The following is a 22,529-nucleotide window of genomic DNA, read 5'->3' as shown; positions in this document are numbered from 1 at the left end:
AATGACAAAATATTTGGTACGCTCAAATTTGAGGAAGAACAACAAAATATTAATTTGACAATTTATGGTCATCAAATAAAAAAAGAACGTAATCCCTCGATTGCATGAGATTACCTATGTAACTGTGCCATGCACTTAACAATGTATTATACCATTAAATAACTTATTTTCCATTACAAAATTTTTTGCTTTTCGATAACTTTTTGCAATATCTCTCACTAAATTTAACTGATTCAATCAACCTGTCTCCAGGTTGAGATGGGGCTCAGACATGGTTTTCCCATTTTCACTAAAACTTTATACAAGAAAGACCCAACTAATTTTCGTTTCCTCAACATTTCATTTTCATTGATTTTCGCCTACGCTTTAGACTGGACTTCTTTGAAATAAATAAAAAAATGCTTTATTAAAATGATATTTCAATGAATTCAAGACCGATTAAGTTTTTCGTTTACACCGTCTTCTAATGTAAATAAAACGTTGTGGAAATGTTCTCCCGCTGTGGAAATTTCCTCCCCTTTTTTGGAAGAAAAACTCCCCAATAGATGACGAAGGTTTTTTACAATTAATGCTATTAAATTTTTGCAATTGTAAGTAGAAAACTTATAAATTAAAAACTCGTTCAATACATCTTATGATTATATGACTGAATTGCGTGGTTCAAAAATTTGATAAACATTTCAAAAAAAGGGGTTTATGGCCAATTAAAAAAATAGTTCGTTTTTCGATTTGGCGTACATATATAGAGATATGAGTCTCAGAGCTATGGTGGGCGGTGGGTAAATTTAACCGCTGGACTCTATTAGTTTTTTTTTTTTTATTTTGACCGTTTGTCAGAGAAGTGCGAATTTGTCTGAAATTCGGCACAATTTTAAATCTTGTAAGAGGACTTTTGTGGACCGATATATCTGAATCTAGTGGTAGAAAAACTAATAAAATTGTACAAAATTTGAGGAAAAGGAAAGGTTTAACCAAACCAGATACTCTTTTCAATTTATACGTGATGGCCGATATTTTAAATTTTTTTACATGACGTATTATCTGCCAAGCTTGAACGAAATCGGATATTGCCTTCGTTTTTTATGAGATATTTATTTATACCCTACAACACTATGTGTTAGGGGTATTATAAGTTTGATTGGGCCAAAAATTATGTAACACCTCGAAATATTGATTTCCCACATAGGAAAGTACATAAGGATCTTCCTATCTCGCCGAGCTGAGTCGATCTAGCTATGTATGTCGGTCTGTCCGTCTGTCCATGTTAATTTGTAATCACTCTACAGGTCGCAATTATAGTCCGATCCTCACGAAATTGAAAATGGAGTTGGGGTTATGATCAGAATAGAACCCTATTTCTTTTGGTGATGATCGCATAATACCGAAAACTGAAAAATGTCCTGAGTTTGCAGTTGCTCCACAGGTCGCAATTATGGACCAATCGAAGCGGAAGTTAGCATGGAGCTAGAGCTTATGGTGGCTAGAAGTCTTTCAATTTTTATGGTCATTTAGTGGGTGAAATAGACCATAACATTTGTATTAAATAAAAGTCAAATTTTCCATTAAACCGCGAATATGTTTAATCCAGACGAAATCACAAACAGTCGAACAGGTCAATTCTGACCGTTACGTCGATGCCGATAGTTATCGGATATATATAGCGTAATATATAAAATGTGTATATAAAAAGGAAGGGGATGTTAGCTATAATGCTTATATCTCAAGAATGGCTGGACCGATTTTGACAAATTTTGTCAATTCAGAATGCCCTCTTGGCATAAAAGTATAAAATCTAAAAAAATCGCAAAAAAAGATGTTAATAATGATGTTAATATAGGTTTTGTAGTATTTTGTGACATTTTTTTTTATTTTTTCATATTTTTTATCGCACGATTTTTTCAATTTGACTTATAATATTGAAGTGTACATTTTGTAATATATTTTCGCCTTACAACACAGTTTGGGGTTATTATATACAGATTGCAATTATCGTCCAATCCTCACGAAAATTTTCGTAAGTGCAGGGTTAGGCTCAAAAGGGCTAGGCCTATTGGTTTTAAAGATGTTCGCAATATATTTGGGGGTTGAAATGGACCAACAACCAAAAATGTTCCTGATTTTGCTGCCGTTATAAAGGTCACAAATAGAAACCAAAGGACACGAAATCTTGCACGGAGTTTAGTGTTTAGGACAGCGAGTAGAATGGACCACTATTTTTGTGTGAAAAAATACCAGCATTACTTACAGGCGATATCCGAAATACACAAAAGCCGAACTTCTGGCTTTTTATACCCTCCACCATGGGTAGGAGGGTATATTAACTTTGTCATTCCGTTTGCAACACCTCTAAATATTCGTCGTAGACCCCATAAAGTATATATATTCATAATCAGCATAAAATTCTAAGACGATTTAGCGATGTCCGTCTGTCTGTCTGTCTGTCCGTCTGTCTGTCTGTCCGTCTGTCTGTCTGTTGAAATCACGATAGAGCCCACATTATTTGACGTAGACCTTTGAAATTTGGCCCAAGTGTGTGTATTGTCTCTAGGATGGTTGGTATTGAAAATGAGATATATCGGTCCACGTTCTGGTATAGTCCCCATATAACGGTACCTCCCGATATTCGGTATTTTGATGATTTATGCCACATTTTTTCACGGATTCATCTGAAAATTGGTATTTGTAGGTCATGACGGGTCCCTGAGCGTGTGGCAAAACATTGCATGTATAGGTCCACGTTTTGGTATAGCCCCCATATAACGGTACCTACCGATATTCGGTATTTTGATGATTTATGCCACATTTTTTCACGGATTTGTCTGAAAATTGGTATTTGTAGGTCACAACAGGTCCCTGAGCGTGTGGCAAAACATTGCATGTATAGGTCCACGTTCTGGTATAGTCCCCATATAACGGTACCTCCCAATATTCGGTATTTTGATGATTTATGCCACATTTTTTCACTGATTTGTGTAAAAGTTGGTATTTGTGGGTCATAATGGGTCCTAGTTCGTGTGGCGAAACATTGTAATTATAGGTGCACGTGTTGGTGTAGCCCCTATATAACGGTACCTCCCGATATTCGGCATTTTAATGTTTTTTGCCACATTTCTTCTAATGTTCTTTTACCCTAGGGTGGAGGGTATTAAAAGTTTGGCCCGGCCGAACTTAATGTTTTTTTACTTGTTTATGCTAATTTCGTTGACGAATAAAGCCAAATATCGTAGACAAGCTAATAATATAGATGAGTCTAATTTAGAGATACAGACGGGCCTCTTGCATTTAGAGATGATCGCAAAATATTTAGGGGTTTAAATGACCCAAAAACAGAAAAAATTCTTGAAGCCAACACGCCTGAGAAGATAGTTAAGGACAGGGAAGGATTCTAGCAGTTTGGATAACCATTGGATTATATTTAGCTGGACCACAACAACTAACAGTATGACGAAGTGCTAAAAAAAATTGTGCAAATGTCCCTGGTCACTGTCTCGTGACATAATTTCAAAAGCGAAATCTTCCAAAATCGATCTGGATATAATGGGGGCTTCTAACATATTGTAGTGTTGTAGGGTATCGCATGGTTGGCCCCGCACGACTATAGCCATTGCTTACTTGTTAATTTTAAACATTTGCATGGGTATGAAGAGTGGGATGATACTGGTCATTTCCGAACTTTATATAAGTTTGGCTAGAATAGAAGGATGTGCAAAGTTTGAACTAAATCGGGTATCGGTTTGAGAGATATCGTGTGCATCAATTCGCCCAAAAGATATCAAATGATATACCGTATATGTCTTTTTTACTTCGGAAAAGGTATTAACATAATTAATTGCAAATATTCGTTTGTCCCAATTAAAGGGATAGAAAAGGAAAAAATTGAGTTTTATGGAAAATGGGTAATCGAATGAGGCATATGTCACCTTTCTTGGTGCTTGTTCCTAACACACTTTTTTCCACAATTGAAGGATATAATGAGTTATTGAAAAGAAATGAAAACGTGATGCTCTATCGTCAACAAGTCCCTTTGGGCGATATCTGTTTCAAGAAATTTTAAGGCGATCAAAAGATGTTCATTCGACTGCCTAGCAAAAATGGACAGTCGCTATTTTTGGAACTTCTCTTACGAATTGTAAAAAATTTTAAATAATCAATACCCTAATTAAATTAAAAAAAGTAATTCATATTTTTCAATCTTAACCGGTAGATATAGCATAACGGTCTATTATTTTTGATACCTCCCCAAAATAGGATCACAGTTTAAAATAATTATAACTCTCATAAAAAACTTTAAGAATGGACATTTTTCTATAAAACTTTAGATCTAGTATGAATACCCCATACCTTTCTAATAACTCTCATACAACACAATATGAATAAGCGATTTACTCAAAACTTCACAAATTCTAAAATATATACCAAGATGTCAAAGGTATCCGACTATTAAGGTGTTTTATCCTTAACACAACTTGAAGATAAAAGAATAATTTCAAAAATATTTTAAGGAACTATTTACTGGCGAATATGTGCGGTCATCATTGCCAATTTGAATCTCTAAGCCCAAAAAAAACGATGAGTTCCTCAGAAATTGATTGATTTCCAATCTGTTGATGTTCGAACTAGTGGCGCCCAACGTTTTCGTATTGTTACATTAACAACAAAATATTTTTTGGGTATTGTATCGTCGGTACATTAACTTGAATCCGATTGCTTGATGTTTCTTAAGGTGTAAGTACATAAGAAGCTTTAAGTATTCGCATGGCCTATTGTTTGACATATCATAAAGGGATGGTAGAACCGCACTCGCACCAAGCTGCTTATGTACCGCCACCTTTATCAAAAACTGAATACAAAAATTAGAAAAGTTCTTACTACGATAACCGATTTGTACTTTATGAAATCGAAGACAATTGCAAAACTAGTAGATTCTTGAAGGTGCTGGAACAGAGCATAGCTTAATATAGCTTAATACATTTGATGGTTTTTTTTTTTAATAATACTTACCACATCTATATTTTGCCTATTTAATAGCGCATTTAGATACAAAATTGTACATGGATTAACCCACACTATCAAGTTTAATTGAACTTTTTACGACCGGATTTGTTTTAAATCCGGAGCGGAATCTACATTCTAGCGGAAAGCATAACTGGGTTTTTACGTTGGTTCTACGGTACACTCTAAATTCCCAAATGTGTTGGTTACATTTTGCATTCGAACAATAGCCAGAAAGAACCACTTACAATTGTATTTTCTGATGATAATACACTGGAAGACGCATTATTTTCCTCGTAGACGGACACTTATGAATAAACACTTATTTCGCAACATTTTTTGTTCCATTTTATCATTTTCCCTACATCATGTCTGGCTACTTGTTGCATTCTCTTTTGGTTGTGCATGTATGCATAAACAAACATCAGCTGAGCGGGATTTTGTATCGTCCTAAGAGTGTATCTAAAAACACAAGTTTGACCCAATTGGTGCATTAAACCCAGTGGGTTAATTTTCAATAGTATAAATACGCTATAGTGTCAAATCTATTGCTACCTAAACGGTTATAAGCCGTTATAAGCTTTTTTTATGAATAACCATATGAAATTCGCACTAATTTGAACTTTGTATTGGCAGGAAAGGAAATAATAAAAAACTCTGTTTTCTGTACTTACTTGTAAACTCAGTATACAATGGGTTGGTTAAAAGAAATATTCAGGAAAACTTCAGATCCGAAACTAAATGTTACCAAAACGTCAGTTACATTGCATTCGGACGAAGTATTGTGTACCAATGCGCTTTCATACGAAACGAATCACAGAGTATTCAATTCCGAAATACCGTCAACGCGTTTTTCCAACGCGCAATGCTTTGTCGTGGACATTGTTTAATTTTGCATGTTCAAACTGGTTTCCAGTCGATCGCCTGCTTTTTAACTGATGCGTCAGCCAACATTTAACTATTTGGATGCATACTCCACATTCCTTATAGTAGATAATAATTTCTTGCAGATGTTTCGTCCAAGAAACTGAAGTTTAATGTATTCAAACAAGAAAGACACCTAAACATTGGTATATATGTCTAGCAGTGCACCACTGAGTGGGTTTGAATACGAACAACGTGATATTTCGATTGTTCGATGATAGTTCGATTCTTTGTTTCTTGCTGTATGTTGCTACTTACAACCGCACTTACTTTGCGTTTATTTGAGAAGGTCTCCCAGCTCTATGCAATCGACATTTCACCGCCCAGAAACTCATAAAACCTTGAATTTCTTCCATTCCCACCCAATCTAATGACCAAGATTCACAAACTGGAAAATAATATGTAATTTAATAATAATATGTAATTTTCATCCAATTTACTATCACTCATGCAGGTTTTTATGCATGCTTGCAAAGAGTTACATAAAATCACTCTGTTATATTGCTATGTATCAGATCGAAGACGAATCCCAAGTCATACATACTTACACATATATATCTATACTTGCAACGGAGTTTTTGTATTGTTAAATTTCCAGCAACTTTCTTAAGACTGATACCGGTTACACTAAAGGCTGTTACACTAACGAGTTGTACTTTTTTGGTACTCCGCAAAAAATGAACTGTAACATAATTCCCTTCAGGACCACCCCAGACCTGCATCGTGATCTATTAGATCTATTTTTGATATTTTACTCAGTTCAGGCACGTGATCTCTCGCCAAATTCGCTAACAAACCAACGTGACTAAGCAACATTCAAATCGATTCAAGGCATTTCGTTTCGCTTTGTCTAACTTATTACTAACAATCTATTGGATCTGTATGAAGCTGTATATTATACCTGAATGCAATGAAAGCATCACCCATTTCTCCGCCGACAATGTGAACACCACCATCCGGAATTGATAAACCATTGAAGAATTGACGAATGTCCAAAGCATTTGCCGACCATGGCAAATTTTGCAAGCGAATGATTACATTCATTATGTCTTTGTTTATCTCAACTACTGTTTTGTTTTTGTTATTCTTTCAATAAATAATAAGTTTTTTTATTTCCAAACTGATTGTGAACAAAGAACTAAATATTCGCTTCCGTTTAGCCTCATCTATTTTTTTCCAAACTCAATAGCATTTCACATCGGATGAAAGTGAATTGAGTTCAGCATTGTATGTACGCGCAAGTTTGTGTTGCAATTGATATCTGAAAAGAAGAAAAAGAAACAAATAAATAATTAATACATATACGAATATACCTCCAAAAATTTAAAAAAATATATAAATAAAAATTGTGCTATTTTGTTCACTTATTGGGCCTGTTTGTCTAAAACAAATTGCAGGCACAGCTTCTCTATTCATTCATTATTTATTTAGACGCAGCTTCAATTAGTAGCTTGGCGCACAAAAAATACTCACCTTCTGTTGAAATTTAAACACGTCCTAACAAACTAGGTTATAATTGTATTAAAACATAAAGTAAATTTATTTTAAATTTTCATCGTCAGAGGTTGAGCTCACCGGAAAGTTCCTAATGGCGCCGAATGTTAAAAACAACTACAAGGATATTTTAAATTGTGTTACATGTGTTCGCGTTCGGAGGTGATAGTAATTCGCAAACTTTTCAGAAGCTTATGTCTAAACCTGATCATGCCGCATTAAAGGTGTTAAAGCATCATGGTCCGTAACGACGGCATAATCGGAAAACTTATGTATACCTATCCTACCAAATTTAACCAAAACCAAAGTTTATACCAAAAACTTGGACCCATATGCACAGTTCTTTGCAAGGATGTGTCCTATATACTAAGAACACAAAGTGCCGATTTAAAGGAAACTCGATTTGAAACTGTGACTAAAACACCAATAATCTGTCGGTACTGTTATGTGGGTGTTATATAAAAATGTCCATCTATATGGCTTATTTGCTGCAATACTTGATGTATTGTATTGTATTAAATAGTTTTTAGTAATTGACTGAGAAACAATACGATTTGAACAAATAAAATAAGAATGAATGTAAATTAGTTCTTTGGTTTAAACTGAAAATGTTGACAAAAACGATGGAATTTGTGAACTTTTGACAATCTTGGTGTACTTGGTGTACTGTAAGTCTTTTCGATAGTTCATTCCTCCTAGACCATATCTCCAGCTATGTCAAAGACAGCTAAGCAACATTTCTATTGGTTTTCGAGACGTATCTATGTACGATCGATGTCCTAGTGTCGTAAATAACTGTAAGTTTTATGCAAAAAACCTGGGACCAGAAGCATTTCATCAAGTTCCCGATATTTTCAAAGCAATCAATAAAAAAAGCATTATGTTTTCTTCAGTATTTCTTCCCTTAATTCCCTAGTTAGAAACCTACATCTGTAGGTGAAAGTCTTTTCATAGGTCTTCTGTTGCGGAAAGCCTTTTGCAGATCTTCTGTGTGTGGGATTTCTATGGATAGAATATCATCTTGCCTCCCCACAAATGCTTGACTTTTTGCACAGTCTTGAATCCTGAAAACATTGATATTTTTATAAAATCATATCCGAAAAGATAGACTATATTGGTCCATTTGTTCCTTGACCTCTTTTACATAGGCGCAAATTTTGAAAGCACACATTATCGGATAACTTTTTCTGGCGCTGTATCGGGACCATAAAAAATTACAAATCCGAGGACGCTTTGGTCGTACGCTCAGAACAGAATATGCTGACAAAAGAAGCAACCTAAAGAAATACTCGCTGAGGTCATCACATCGCATGTAATAAGTGTGCAGTGATATATGTCTTCCGTCGAGTTCCATACTGATTTGTAATCTTCCTAACACACTTTATATTGGTTTTATGTCATGGATGCCACACCGAATGTATAAAATCAAACTAACGACATACCTACATATATACATGCCAGCTCTTACCATCACGTCCATTTTTGATTAGTTATTTTTCCAATTGTTGGCATTCGAAGTGGTTAATTATAAAAATAATGCCACTGTTTATTGTGCCAGGTCTATTTGCAAAACCCACCAGGTGAAACTAGTTGCCATTTCCGTATCAACCAGCAGACAATAGCCGAAGAGTTTTTGCTTAGAAACGTGTTTGCCATAATTGTGGAAGGCAATGAGGATCGACCATTTACTCTTGCCATGCTCCTTTGTCAACGAGTGGAAAATGTGCGATAATCGATGAGGAAAACCAGTCCTGCCAGATTACGGTCCAAAAAAAAAACAAAAACAAACGGCATGGCATGGCAAGTACGTACATAAATGTATATCCTCCTATTGTGTTACTAGCCTGCTAGCTGACAGCTATCCCTGCATAGCTGACAATTTCTTTCTTCATTGCGTCCAGCTTTCTTCCCTCTCATAAAAGTTGCCCCGATTCGGAGCGACGACACGAAATATATAAATCATGCCACAACTTTTAATTTCAAAGTTTATTGAACAACGCGGAACGGGACGGTTTCTTTCTGTGTGCCAAGCGGATGTCCTTGCGTGTGTGTGTGTTACTATTAAAAGAGGATCCATGTCAATCGTGAGTACTTCCTCATGAAGCACAAGTGTTGAAATTGTAACGTTAGTCCATTTGTGTCTTGATTAAAACATTCAATTATGAATAGCATTGCATTGGATATCGTATTTGTCGATCGTAGCTGCAGCGATCAACTGAATGGTTTCTTAACAACTCTTGTGAAGTGTGTTATGGCACAATTTGTATAAAAAAATATTAAATATCCTATTTTTATGCAACATATGCCGGAGAAGATTGTGTTTAAAAAGTGAAGAACGTATTGAACAAACAAAATTGTCCAATGAAAAACGATTTAAGTTAGGCAGGTCATAAAATGAAAATGGGGCAATATTCTCGTAAAATGGATACTCTTTACAGGTGTTGCATTCCTTCGTTGATTGATTCCTTCTGAGCTAAAAAAAACTCAATAATCGGTCAAACTCCTATTTCACTAGATCCGCAAGCACTAAACCAAAAAGAAATTGTAGTTGGATTAGGAAATAAATTAGGCCTGAGAAGTATCGCGGAAATATAAAGTGAGGGAATTAAATTTGATTATCATCAATTCAATGTACTTTGTCAAGTTTTCTAATGACAAAGTAGTCTTATTAGTCTTAGTCTTAATATTTCGAATCATCTTGAAGAATTCGAAATTCAAATTAAGATCTTTTTTGGTATCTCTGAGCTAGATCTCAGTTTGACAATAATAATACGATGTAGCAAGTTTAGATCAAAACGGATACTCCCTTCGGGAGTTATCGTGCGCACCAGCCAGGCGGACAAACAGACGAACGGACACGTCTAGATCAACTCCAAATGTCCTGAAACGGATTTGTTCTAAGGGACCTAGGGTCTAAAACCTTTATTTCGATGATACACGTTTTAGCCGTATCAAGTGAAGCCTACCCTCTGTAGCCATATGGCTAAGGGTATACAAATACATGAATTACATTTATTTGTAACGAGGTAATATGCCAGAAAACGTTTGCATTGAGTATTGTAGTCCGTCGCCGTCGCTTCGATTTAAAAATGGTATTACGGTAAGGCATAGAAGCGACATCGACAGTTTAAAAAGAAAATTGGCGACAATCCCCTGTTGCTGACAAAAAAAATTAAAAAGAGACGAACTGTAGGTAAAATAAAAAAATATAGTGAAAACAAGTAAGCAAAGGCTACAGTCGAGCGGGGCCGACCGTTGAATACCCTACAACACTATAATAAACGATACAGTTTATATGGGCGAGGTACTCGAAAGAATTCCACAAGATATTGTGACAAATAATAAAAGAAACCCATCAGGTTTCGTTCTCTAATTTTCGAATAATAGCAACATAAACTAATTTGCTCATTTCCAATTTATTGGTAGATGTTGCACGTAAATGGTCTTCCTAGATCTGGAACCAATATTTCCCAAAGACCTATAATCTCTCAGAAGTGGCAAAAGATTAACATTTATTATTGGTTTTTGACTGAAACGCATCTATATGAGATACAGACATTTGACTATATTCTTCAACGAAATCAGCGTTAACGAAATAGTCAGAAGTGCGTCTTTCCTGTGTTTGTGAATTCTCCAAAAAGTCTCTGAAATTGACATTTTCGCATTTTGTCTACAAAAGTTGGCAAACTATTTCACACATTGAATATTTTTGTGATGGCCATCCAAAACTGCTTGGCTTTTGCAATGTCCGGTAACCCCCATTCAAATGTGCGTGAGGATCGGACAATAATTACGACCTGCTGACAAATTTTGCAGTTTTTTGGTCCATTTCAACCCCTAATTATATGGCGATCATCTCCAAAAAGAGTAGGCTTCTATTCTGACCCTCATCTTATCCCCATGCAAAATTTCGTAAGGATCGGGCCATAAATGCGATCTGTATATGATATCCTGATATCCTAACTACTTAGTTTTGTTAGCTGTAGAAATAGTACCAAATGTTTAATTCAAAATGAAAATATGCCAAAAATATGACAAAATTGAAAAAAATATGAGAAAATGTTACAAAATCAATATTTTCATCTTTAGAGAGATATTTTTATGTGATTTTTTAGACCTTTTTTATTTCCTGCCAAGAGGTAATTCTGAATTAATGAGAACTGTCGAAATCACTTCAGCCGTTCTCGACATATAAGAGATCTTTCAGATCTTCTTTGATAGATATATATATCGCACATATTTGCTATATATCCAATTTGTTGGATGTTAACATCAATTATTTAAAATATTCGCGGTTTAATGAAAAATTTTGAATTTTTTCAACACAAAGGATATGGTCTATTTTACCCGCTCAATATTATCCGATGACCACCCTAATTGTTAGGCTTCTTCCCCGCCCTAAACTCTAGCTACATACGAAATTCCGCGTCGATTGGTCTATAATTGCGACCTGTATAGCTACTGCAAAATCCGATATTTTTTCAGTATTTGGTCCATTTCAAACCCTAAACATTTGGCGATCATCAATTCTGGCCCAATCAAACTTATAATACCCCCAACACATAGTGTTGTAGGGTATAATGAATATATAATGCTTTACATTCTCTTTTAGCAAACTCTGAAAGCAGTCTTTTGCACAGATCTGTCTTTTGTCTGCAGGCAGGTCAAGTTAGAATATGGGCTCCCCGTTATTCGGTATTTTGATGATTTTAGCCACATTTTTCAATGGAATTGTCTGAAAATCTGCACAAGGAGTTGCTTGTGAGTACTTTATCCTCTGGAAGAGAATTATCTATATAGGTACACGTTTTAGTGTAGCGCTCATATAACGGTACCTCCAGATATTTGGTATTTTCATGATTTTTACGACATTATTCACCGCAATTGTTTCAAATTTTCATATAAACCATATAACGGTTTTCATTTAACGAAATGAAATGAAAGAAAAAAAATTTGCCGTATAGAAAAAGAAAAGAGTCATCAAATTTTGTATATTTTGAACAATTAAGTCTCGCATAAAACGCGAAATGAGCATCCGGTCACATTTAATTTCTCAATATTTCTTCTAACACAGATGTATACCCTCATCTGTCTGCAAAACCGACTAATGCACAGGTCAACGCTTCGCACATCAGTCATTTGGACTCGTTTCCCGGCGATACGTTTGCAAAATGTTTGTGGTCTTGTTTGGAGAACAAAAGGATTGAAAAAAATTATAAAGATTCTGACTCTGTGTGAGCGGAACGTAATTCCTTCGTTTTTTTCGTAGGGTGGCCTGTACCAAAGTGAATGTGGAAAAACATCATTCCAAATGAGTTTTTAAACATTTTGATTTTTGTGATTAAAATTAAAACATTGAAAAATATATTTGGAATGGGATACGGCCTTGGTTGTACAAAATGCTCGAAAATGCTGATAAAGATAGATATACAAGGCCTGAAGTCATCCAAAAATTGTGGAGATTTTTTTATTATATGTTTTTACACACCAGTAAAAACATGTATTTATATGAATCTTACGAAATTTCAAAGTTGAACAATTTTAACATTGACAACTAAATAATTAATTTACGCGTGTGTCGAAAATTGTAATGAATGGCAGAAGGTCGGCAAGTAAGCCCATCTGACAACAAAATTTGCCGTCAAAAGACATATTGTGATTTGAAATTAAAAGGGTCAAATCACAATAATGCAAAAACTACAAGTTTAGTGTCCAATTGTTTTCAAAAGTAATATTCTTGGCCAATCTTAGGGTCTAAATCAGGGCAAGGCAGAGAGCCTCAAAAATTTTTTTGTGATTGTATGTGTTTTGAAATAACAAAATATTGCAAGTGTTTTTTTGCCACTCTTTACAGGGTGAGAAATAATTGGTTATCTTTCAATTTTCAATTTGAATTTTTCTGTTTTCAAAACAACTTCATTGGTAAAAATTAATTTTTTGATCAGACAATTCGGAGATATATTTGCACAGTTATTTCAACTATGTTTCATTTTAAAATAAAAAAATATATAAGTTGACATTTTCAAAAATTTTATATAATTTTTATTAAAAAAAATTTAAAAAAAAAAAAATTATTAAACACAAATAATAATTTCAGACTTAACATCCTAACCATCTAAGTTGATCCTTTAAAAATTAATACCGATTACCACAGGCTGACATACGCAAATAATTGTAGAATTTTATGCTGATCTGAAACTCATATCCTGCGTTGGGTCCTAAAATATTATTTTTCCAAATATTGACTAAGAAAGTACATATCATTTCAGAGAAATCAAGGGATATGAAAATGTCCATTAATTTAAAAAAGGACAATAAATTTGTCTAACAATATGAAATGAATTTCTATTCCTAACATGTGAATTCGTATGCATATTTTGTCAAATACATTTCAATCAAATAATATAAATCTTAAAAGTTGTAATTTTTACAGTTTCGGAAATATTTGTCCCGAATATGTAGTAAGATATATTTTTGCTCCAATATTTCTTACGGTGTATTCATAAAAATATCCGACAACACCTTCCGCATCGACTGCTCGAACAAAACTAAATATTCTCCCAAAACCATTTTGACAGAAAATTCAAAACAATTTATTTTTTCACAAAGGGATTACAGAGCCGCACTAAAATCCAGCCGTTGTTTTCCATTATAATTTGACATTAGGTGTGTCTGGTTACCCTAAAATTTGTAACAATTGTTACAAATTGTTACTGGAAGTCGTCTGTTAACCCGAAAGTTCTGCAAAAGAGAGCGGTTGAAGAGAGAAATTTTGACAGTTCTTTCTGTGAGAGTTTGCAAATTCTTGCTGGACAAATTTCTTCTTGCAATCACTTGCAACTGTTCTTCTTCTCATTCATCAACATTCAATCAGATGTTTTACATTAGGTGTGTCTGGTTACTTTTCCTGCAGGAATTGTCCAGCAATATCTTTCTGAGAGAGTAAGGTAGTTTTATTCTCTTTTGCAAGGAAAATGCGAAAAGTAAACAGACGGTATTCCTGCAGAAGCTTGCAACTAATCAGCTGATTTGTCAAAACAAACCAATTTACCATAACAATACGTTTATATGTAAACGTACTGTTAATTGTTGTTGTGGGAGGAAGGCTTAATTGACTCAACAAAGCTCAATAATTGAGCTGCAATTTTTTTTAATGTTCACTTACTATCATCGTCAACGATACTTAATCTCGTTTGTTTTATTTTACAGGTACAATGTGCTCTACTAGCAACGCTGTCATTATTTTTAGTGACATCGGCAGCCATATTTGAACATGACACAAATATTGAATTAAATGACGGAGCGAAAAACTTGCATCAGCATTTTAAAACACGTTCTAGAAGAAAGGCTCCTAATCAAGAAAAACGAGATATAAGCTTGGCTTACTCTGCGACAAATATCAATTCTAAGGAGGGTACACATGTAAAAACTGTGACCGTAATTAAAAACATCGGAACCGACCGGAACACGGGAACATTGCAGATAAACCCGGACCTGCATAAAAATGAGGAATGGACAAAGGCGTTTAAAGAGAATTTTAGTGCTTACGGAGTAATACCCGACGTCCCCGACGTTGAAGATCTATTCGAGTATGTGAATAAAAAACATAGCGCCTCTGAAGCCAAGGAGCCAAGTAAAAGCGACACCAGTGGAAAGAAGCAAAAGGAAAGTGTGCAGCCGCAGAAAACAGAAAAACCCGTGCTCGAAGTATCCTCCGAGGAATTTGTTGAGAAAATCGAGGGCGATGCTGAACTTTTGCCAAAAGTGAACACAAGCAAGTTAAAGACTCGAGAGTCGCTAGTAAATTTTAACTACTCCACACCTCGACATGCGGTACATCAGTATTTCGATAACTATGTGCAACAGATCCCCAACTCCAATATCGGCTATATTTACCCCAAGCCATGTGTTCACGAGCAACCTGTCGGAAGTGAGGTAGTTGTTACGCCTTATGGAAAGACGTATAATATACCCAAAAATAACAGTAATGCAGATGTTAATCCATATTTAGCTCCTTCAGTGACGAGGAGGCCCCAGATAACTCAACAAACCCCAAACCCCACCCCACGTAGGCAAACAAATGCTCCAGTTTTTCCCATAAACTCTTTATTACCACCTTTGCAACAGCAGCAACCGGGTCTTTCAGTACAACAATCGAATACATTGGCCACTCAACAACCTGTTCCGGTCACACCGCAACAACAAAAATCGCAGGCATCACTTCCGTCAACAAGTCAACGCCCTTATGTGGCGCCCAATTTACGATCAGGGTTGAATGCCGTCAGCCGCGGACCAGCAGCAGTCGCCACCCCAATTGCTGGCCCTCAAGCAAATCCTGTATACCGTATAAATTCGTATAATACCATATTTAAAAAGCCAAGTACTGCGAGATCTCGAGGCCTGAAATATTAGATATTACAAATAAAGTTAATGTAAAAATCCTAGCGAAGAATTTTCATTGGGATGTATTTGACATAAATTGGCATTTTCGCCCAATATTTGGGATGGAATTTTTAGACAACCGATAGATTTACAACATACACTTTTTCAAAGCCGTAATATGAAAAAGTCGATATATTTTTTCTAAATATTCTCTACGCTGCATTTAGCCCGTTAAGACAAATTTTGGGACAAGTCGACTCAAAATCGAATAGAGTATTCCAATGGTAGGATTTATATAACTTAATACCGTCCATTTTGAAAAGTTATGGGAACACTATTACAAATTGTTTGCGGCAATGAATTTTCATTGGGATGAATTTGACATAAATTTGCATTGGCATTTTCGCCCAATATTTGGGATGGAATTTTTAGACAACCGATAGATTTACAACATACACTTCTTCAAATCCGTATTATGACACTGATATCACCGATTTTGATACGAGAAGGCATAGAATCAAGCCTAAAATCGATATATTTTTTCTAAATATTCTCTACGCTGCATTTTGCCCGTTAAGACAAATTTTGGGACAAGTCGACTCAAAATCGAATAGAGTATTCCAATGGTAGGATTCATATAACTTAATACCGTCCATTTTGAAAAGTTATGGGAACACTAATACAAATTGTTTGCGGCAGTAACGAGATCAAAATAACTAGAAATAAATAAAAAGTAGATCAATCGAAATCCCTTTTTTCTTAAGTCTATAAATTCATACAATCCTTACAAACTAAATACTTAAAACTAAGAAAATAGTTTTTATAGTGTAATGTTTTAAATAGAAGTAAATTTAACATTGTTCAGCGATTATTGGTGTGGACAATTTCATCAAATTTAACCTGTATTTACACGAGGGTAAAGTTTGAATGTTCCAGCCATAAGCATTCCAATCTTTGCATTTTCTGTAATTTACCTTTCAATGTATTGAAGGCAGGTTCCCATCTCTGATCGGTGTATGTATGGCTCCTCAGACAAAAGATAAGAAACTGTTTAAACAGATCCAACATTGTTTGCGTGAGTAGACCGGATCCCATATTATAGAACCCTACTCTAACATGGAGCGAACAAATTATATATTTAATTTTTGTGTTACCAACGGATCTGCAAATTCTTTACTCCACCTCTTGACAAAACCTAGGTTTTTATAAGCTTTATTGGTAATAATAGAGATATGTCCTCAAAAACAAGTTGGATATCTTAGAGGACTTCAACTTATTTATTTTATTTATTATTATTATTTTTTTTTTTTGGTTCAACATATTTAACATTCTGTTTATTTAGACTATAACAAGTGTCAATTTTCTTCAACCTACATACTTAAAGCCCTAGCAACTAATTAAACCCTGAATCTGAATAATGTTAAATCGGAAGGGCGCTTTGTATTAGAAATTTTAAAGATGGATCAAACGATCTCAGGTGTCTTTTTCCGAACATAGTGGATCCATTGGAAGAGAGCAATAAACGAAAAACATCCAACTACACGCAATGGCATAATTTTCAATCAGTGCTCGGTAAAGATAGGCACTTTTTAATACCTCTCGAACAACAGAATCTGCATTCATGTAAAGAACTATGAGAAGTTTTTTTACCAAATGACAAACGAATTAATTATAAAACCGATACAGACCATTGTGCTCACATTTACAGAAGCCTAGTTCATAAACACCGACGAAAGAAAACTTAGTTTGATAGTGACATTTAAACTCAATAGACGAGCTTTTTACTTTAAAAATGTATGTTATTTATTGTGTTATATATTGTTAAAATCAGTTTGTAATTTGTGTTTTTTGTAAAACAGATCCCTGAAGATGATTTCCGGAGAAAATCGAAATATTGGATGAATAAAAAAAAGGAAAAATTCAAAAATAAAAACATAGTTTTTTAATGACCTTAAGCCAAGCAATTAACCAAATAAATAAAGAAGTTTTTATTTTATTCTATAATTTAGAACTTAAGAAAATCTTATTTAAAAAGAGACCTGAACTTATCTCAGTGCTTATTTTATTTCTAATGATTTGGCGCAATTTGGCGCAAAAGAAAATAATATAGAATCAAATACGAAAATGAAAATAATATTTTATAAAGAAATGCTTTTTGTATTCCTTTAGGATATTGATAGTAACGAAATCCGACAGAAGTGCATGTCTTAGCCTGAATTAAAAAAGTATTGTAAAATAAAAAAAGCTTTCACTTTTAAAGTCTCTCCCAGAAGTCTAATGCAAGCCACACACAATACAACTGGTTGTAAAACTTGGAGAGGTTGTATTCAAGATTGTATCGTTTGTGGCGCAGTTGTACGAAGTTGTGTCTCGGTTGTACAAAAAATAATTTTTTTCTATATTTGGCATGCTGTACACCCGATTTGTGTTTATTTTTGAAGAGGCAACACCATTTTTTCGCACATCAAAACAATACGATATGCTATCAAATGTGTGATTTTTATGTATATATAAAATTGAATTTCAATTTATAAAATGAAATGTCAACAATTAATAAACATAAAAGCTATTGAGTCAAATATAGAGCATGATTTTTTTTCCGCTGTCATCTTAACTCAAAGTCTACGAAAAGTAAGTTGTACAAAGAGGTAGTACACTATGTTGTATCGTTTGTGACCGAAACACACAATTTGAGTTGTACAACCAGTTGTATCGTGTGTGGCATAAGAATTTATATTGCTATTTAAATCGGACTTGAACTTTCTTTTGTACATAGTCTCGATGAATGTACCATATTTGCGTCCGCAGAGATTTTACGCATTAACAACTTGTATTTGTTGAAAATTAACTTTTGTCAGTTAACATACTCTCCATATCTTTATTACAGATTCCAGATTACTTTCACGCCTTACATTTCATTTCTAAAATAAATAAAATAATATGTATCAGTTGACAAAATTACACCTGTGTTCGATTCACATGATCAAAGAATACATTTTTTTCATTGCTGCGCTACATGAAATTCGACGTAGCGTAAACAAATATTCAACTTCCCCATTATGGGATAGTGTTTTGTACGTTCGTATTACACAAATAGGCCAGGTTCATATCTTAAAATCTACCATCTAATTACGTTGTAAAATTGTTAATTTTTGAAATCCATTCAATTGTTCTATTTTCCAATTATAAACATTCACATTTTTTGCATTAACCATTTCTATTTTTAACACAAAAAATATTATTTAATTGTCAATGTTGAAATTGTTCAACTTTGAAATTTCGTACGCTCGACGTATTTGGGTAATATTCATGTACTTGTATGGTGAAAAACTTTGACCATGTACGTCGAATTTTAGGTAACGCAGTTAGGTTTAACAACCAGTCTATTACCAAACTGTCCACTACGTAAAGCAACCAAAGAAATTTCACTGCATCCCAAAATTTCAGGTTAGGTTTATATTCATGTAAGGGTTACAATTCTCCCAACGGGGTCTCAATTTGGTACAAATGTTGCGATGTTTAAATCGGGGGCGCATCAGCAAGATCGATAAACAGGACACACAGGTTTCATGTGGTATGACATACAATAAGGGATAAAACATCATAAGTTTAAACAAAAATAAACTCCACATAATAATCCAAATATAGCTGGTTTTGGCCCGACATACTTGCTGTGTCTAAGTATCAGCTCAGTATCAGATATGTTCATTTATCATTCATCCCTTGCAATTAATTACATCTTGATATACTTTATTATGCCCACAATTACAACTTACCAATGACTCAAATATGTGTAACGGCTTTCGCATACATATTTGGTACAAATCTCACACATAAAATAAGAAAGGTTTTGCTAATATTTTGATATTCGTATTTGGTGCATATTAAGATCACATATAAAGTCATAAAAGCGAAACATGGCATTGTTTTTACGCCGGTTAAGAATAATACTTACGGTAACCGTTATTGCAATTTGGTATTCCACGTTGTTTTACTTATTTTTGAGCAGAAGGGTATTACACTCAACACAACTGCAACGTAATATACAGTTTTTTTTTTATTTCATATGTAATCATAGCAGTTCCCACAATATCCGCCATATATAATATAAAAGTATTATTAAAGAAATTAGAGAACTAGAAATACAACTCATGATGATTTAAATGGCTATGACGTCAAAGTTGGGAAGCGGAGTTGATTGAAAAAAAGGGATTAAGAACTTCATAGCAATCTTCAAGATCAACTTACTTCACTGCCGTGCAACAACTTCATATTTCAATTCACAAGTAAAAAGAATAAGTAAACCTTGTTTGACTCGCATCAATTTCACGAAACTTACTATTCTTTCTGGCAAAGTTTCTACCTGTAAATTACGCCTACAGGGTCAAATTTGTCACTAAATATTTTTGAGAGATCTTAATTTTCTACTAAGGTAAGGGCAACTGTCGTCTTTTTTTGCTGGCAAAAAGATAGGAAAAAAGTCGGGCGGGGCGACTATAAGTCATACTATTAACGTTATTAAATACGTATTACGGCATCACTGCTGCTTTATATTTGAAATCGGATGAAACATATATTTGGAGCAACACACTAATCTGAGTCGATTTTCGCCAAATTTGACATAGGTAAATATCGAAAAGGATCGAAAAGGATATGTGAAAGCTATACCCACCCATACCATAACCCATTTTCCTCACGTTTAACCATAGTTTGATTCACTGTGCTGTCAGTAATTTTAATTGGGTTGTATTTAGCCAAACAAATAAAGTGTGATCCTTAACAGACATCAAGCATGTACGTACGGATATACTTAAATCGATTTATAAAGCATTTCTATGAAGAACTTTAAAAGTAACTCTTGGTCTAGCTCTGTGCCCATGTCCTACGACAATAATTTTACTTTACTCTTAGCCATTAATCTGAATCGATCTCCACCAAATTTGTCATAGGTAAATATCGAAAAGGATGAAAAACATTTGTAAGAGCTATACCCCTACCATAACCCATTTTCATCACGTTTGACAATAGTTTGATTCACTGTGCTGCCAGTAATTTTAATTGGGTTGTATTTAGGCCAAACAAATAAAGTGTCATCTTTAACAGACATCAAGCATGAAACATTTAATCTTAGGTTTTCGCAATTTCAAAGTAAATAAATATAAATAATTAAACTATTAAATTTCTCTTCTTAACTCCCATTTATTACACTTCAGCATCAGTATTAGCAAATTTTGTATCATTTCAAAAGCAAATATGAATAATTTTCTTATTCTTTATTCTTAAAGTCATAACACATAAGCTAGAGTCGTGGCCTAGGCCAACTTAATCTACGCAACTAAGCAAAAGTCCCTTATAAGTTTAGCTACAGCGAATCAATGGGAAGAAAGGATTCTGCTCTAGAAAACATTTTAGAAACAGAGATATTCGTAAATGGATAGACTTTTACCTATTGCGAACCCATACATTACAATATATATAATATATATACAGCTAAAATTTTGTTGCTTGATATGTAACGGCACTTAAAATGTAGTGTTTGAAGGAACAATAAAAAGGATGATCGTTTAATTATCGTCAGCAGTAATCCCTGTGTCTTTAGAGACCAGATGCACACACAAACATCGTAGTAAATATAATATGTGTATTCGCATACCACTCATTGTGTGATTTTTTATACAGATAATGCTTATTATGACCGATATAACCTGGATCTATATTAAAGTCATTTAGCCTTAAACACAAAACCGTTTTGAAGTTTTGCTTCACTTTCAAAATGTCATCGACTCCGTCTGAAATCTCCCACCCAAACCAAATCCTTGAACGTCCTGCACACTGCTATTTATGTAAAATTGTGTGCTACCGAAAGTAGGATCTGGTGCCTCAACCTTATCAATTTCATAAAGTTGTGGTTATTTTATCGACGATAGCATTAATAACTTTTTTATTTGAATTCGCCTCTAAGCAAACTGTTGAATGGTTAAAATGAAGACCACTTTAATAAGGTCACACACAAAACTTAGTCTTCTCTTACTTTCAAAGACGATGTGGCTGTCTTCTTTTGCTGCCAAAACTCATTGTTATTATTCAAAAAATATAATATCTATTTTCTGATAAGGGCCTAACTTCGCCTCCTGTGTAACCCCATTAAATTGTCTTGCATGTGACGTAGAACTTATTTTTAAAGGGTTTTATTTAGCTCACCCCGTTTGTTTTATTATTTATTCTTGGGTCAAATTTAGTAATTCAAATTTCACCATCTTCCTGACAACTGATTAATCTGAAATTTCGTATACACTTTGGATTTTGGTGACAATACAATTATGTTTATTCATTTTCATTATAAATCCAAGATGGTAGCCGCTACAAAATGGCGGATAACGTAGGTTTTATCAATCCCATCAATATGGGTATCAAATGAAAGGGCTCAAAAGCAGAATACAATATAATATAAAAAACTGAAATCCAAGATGGCGGCCGCTAAAAATTGGCGGATAACGTAGGTTTTATCATCAATATGGGTATCAAATGAAAGGGCTCAACAAGCAGAATACAATATACTATAAAAATTGAAATCCAAGATGGTGGCCGCTACCAAATGGCTGATAAGAATTTTTTATCAATTCCACCAATATGGGTATCAAATAAAAGGGCATGACAAGAAGAATACATTATACTATACAAGTTCAATATTTAGGATGGCGCAGCCACTAAATGGAGTATAATAATAACATTTAAAT

The 22,529-nt window shown here is 34.2% G+C and overlaps 2 protein-coding genes across 8 annotated transcripts in view; one reads left to right on the top strand and one right to left on the bottom strand.

The window, feature by feature from the left end:
* Positions 1 to 22,529, bottom strand: part of LOC101888795 (uncharacterized) — a 33,721-nt gene that overhangs the window by 9,389 nt on the left and 1,803 nt on the right. Inside the window, exon 2 of one of the 3 annotated variants that reach the window (XM_005190701.4) lies at positions 6,818 to 7,177. In XM_005190701.4, the coding sequence (XP_005190758.2) occupies positions 6,818 to 6,960 (143 nt within the window). In that variant the 5' untranslated portion in view covers positions 6,961 to 7,177. Of the gene's footprint in view, positions 1 to 5,240; positions 5,294 to 5,666; positions 6,169 to 6,817; positions 7,178 to 22,529 lie in introns of those variants that run through there. The other 2 variants (XM_059119779.1, XM_059119778.1) reach the window with 2 other exon arrangements.
* LOC101892699 (uncharacterized) lies at positions 7,270 to 15,854 on the top strand. 5 transcript variants are annotated; one of them, XM_059119782.1, is made up of 2 exons: positions 7,270 to 7,857; positions 14,620 to 15,854. In XM_059119782.1, the coding sequence occupies exons 1-2, from the start codon at positions 7,648 to 7,650 to the stop codon at positions 15,820 to 15,822; spliced, it is 1,413 nt and encodes a 470-aa protein (XP_058975765.1). In that variant the 5' UTR covers positions 7,270 to 7,647; the 3' UTR covers positions 15,823 to 15,854. The 5 variants fall into 5 exon arrangements, with proteins under 5 accessions (XP_058975765.1, XP_058975769.1, XP_058975770.1 ...); XM_059119786.1 differs by having other exon boundaries at positions 7,275 to 7,572; XM_059119787.1 differs by having other exon boundaries at positions 7,275 to 7,650.

Source organism: Musca domestica, unplaced genomic scaffold (genome assembly GCF_030504385.1).
Source record: "Musca domestica strain aabys unplaced genomic scaffold, Musca_domestica.polishedcontigs.V.1.1 15, whole genome shotgun sequence".
NCBI classification, from domain to species: domain Eukaryota; kingdom Metazoa; phylum Arthropoda; class Insecta; order Diptera; family Muscidae; genus Musca; species Musca domestica.
Note: the sequence above shows the minus strand (reverse complement) of the source record. Positions and strands in the feature narration are given on the sequence as shown.

Excerpts from the sequence above, each read along its gene's own strand:
- LOC101892699 (XM_059119782.1), top strand. The coding sequence starts at position 7,648 with ATGGTCCGTAACGACGGCATAATCGGAAAACTTATGTATACCTATCCT. Across the intron at positions 7,858-14,619 it reads TAATCTGTCGGTACTGTTAT|GTACAATGTGCTCTACTAGC; the intron begins GTGGGTGTTATA and ends TTTATTTTACAG.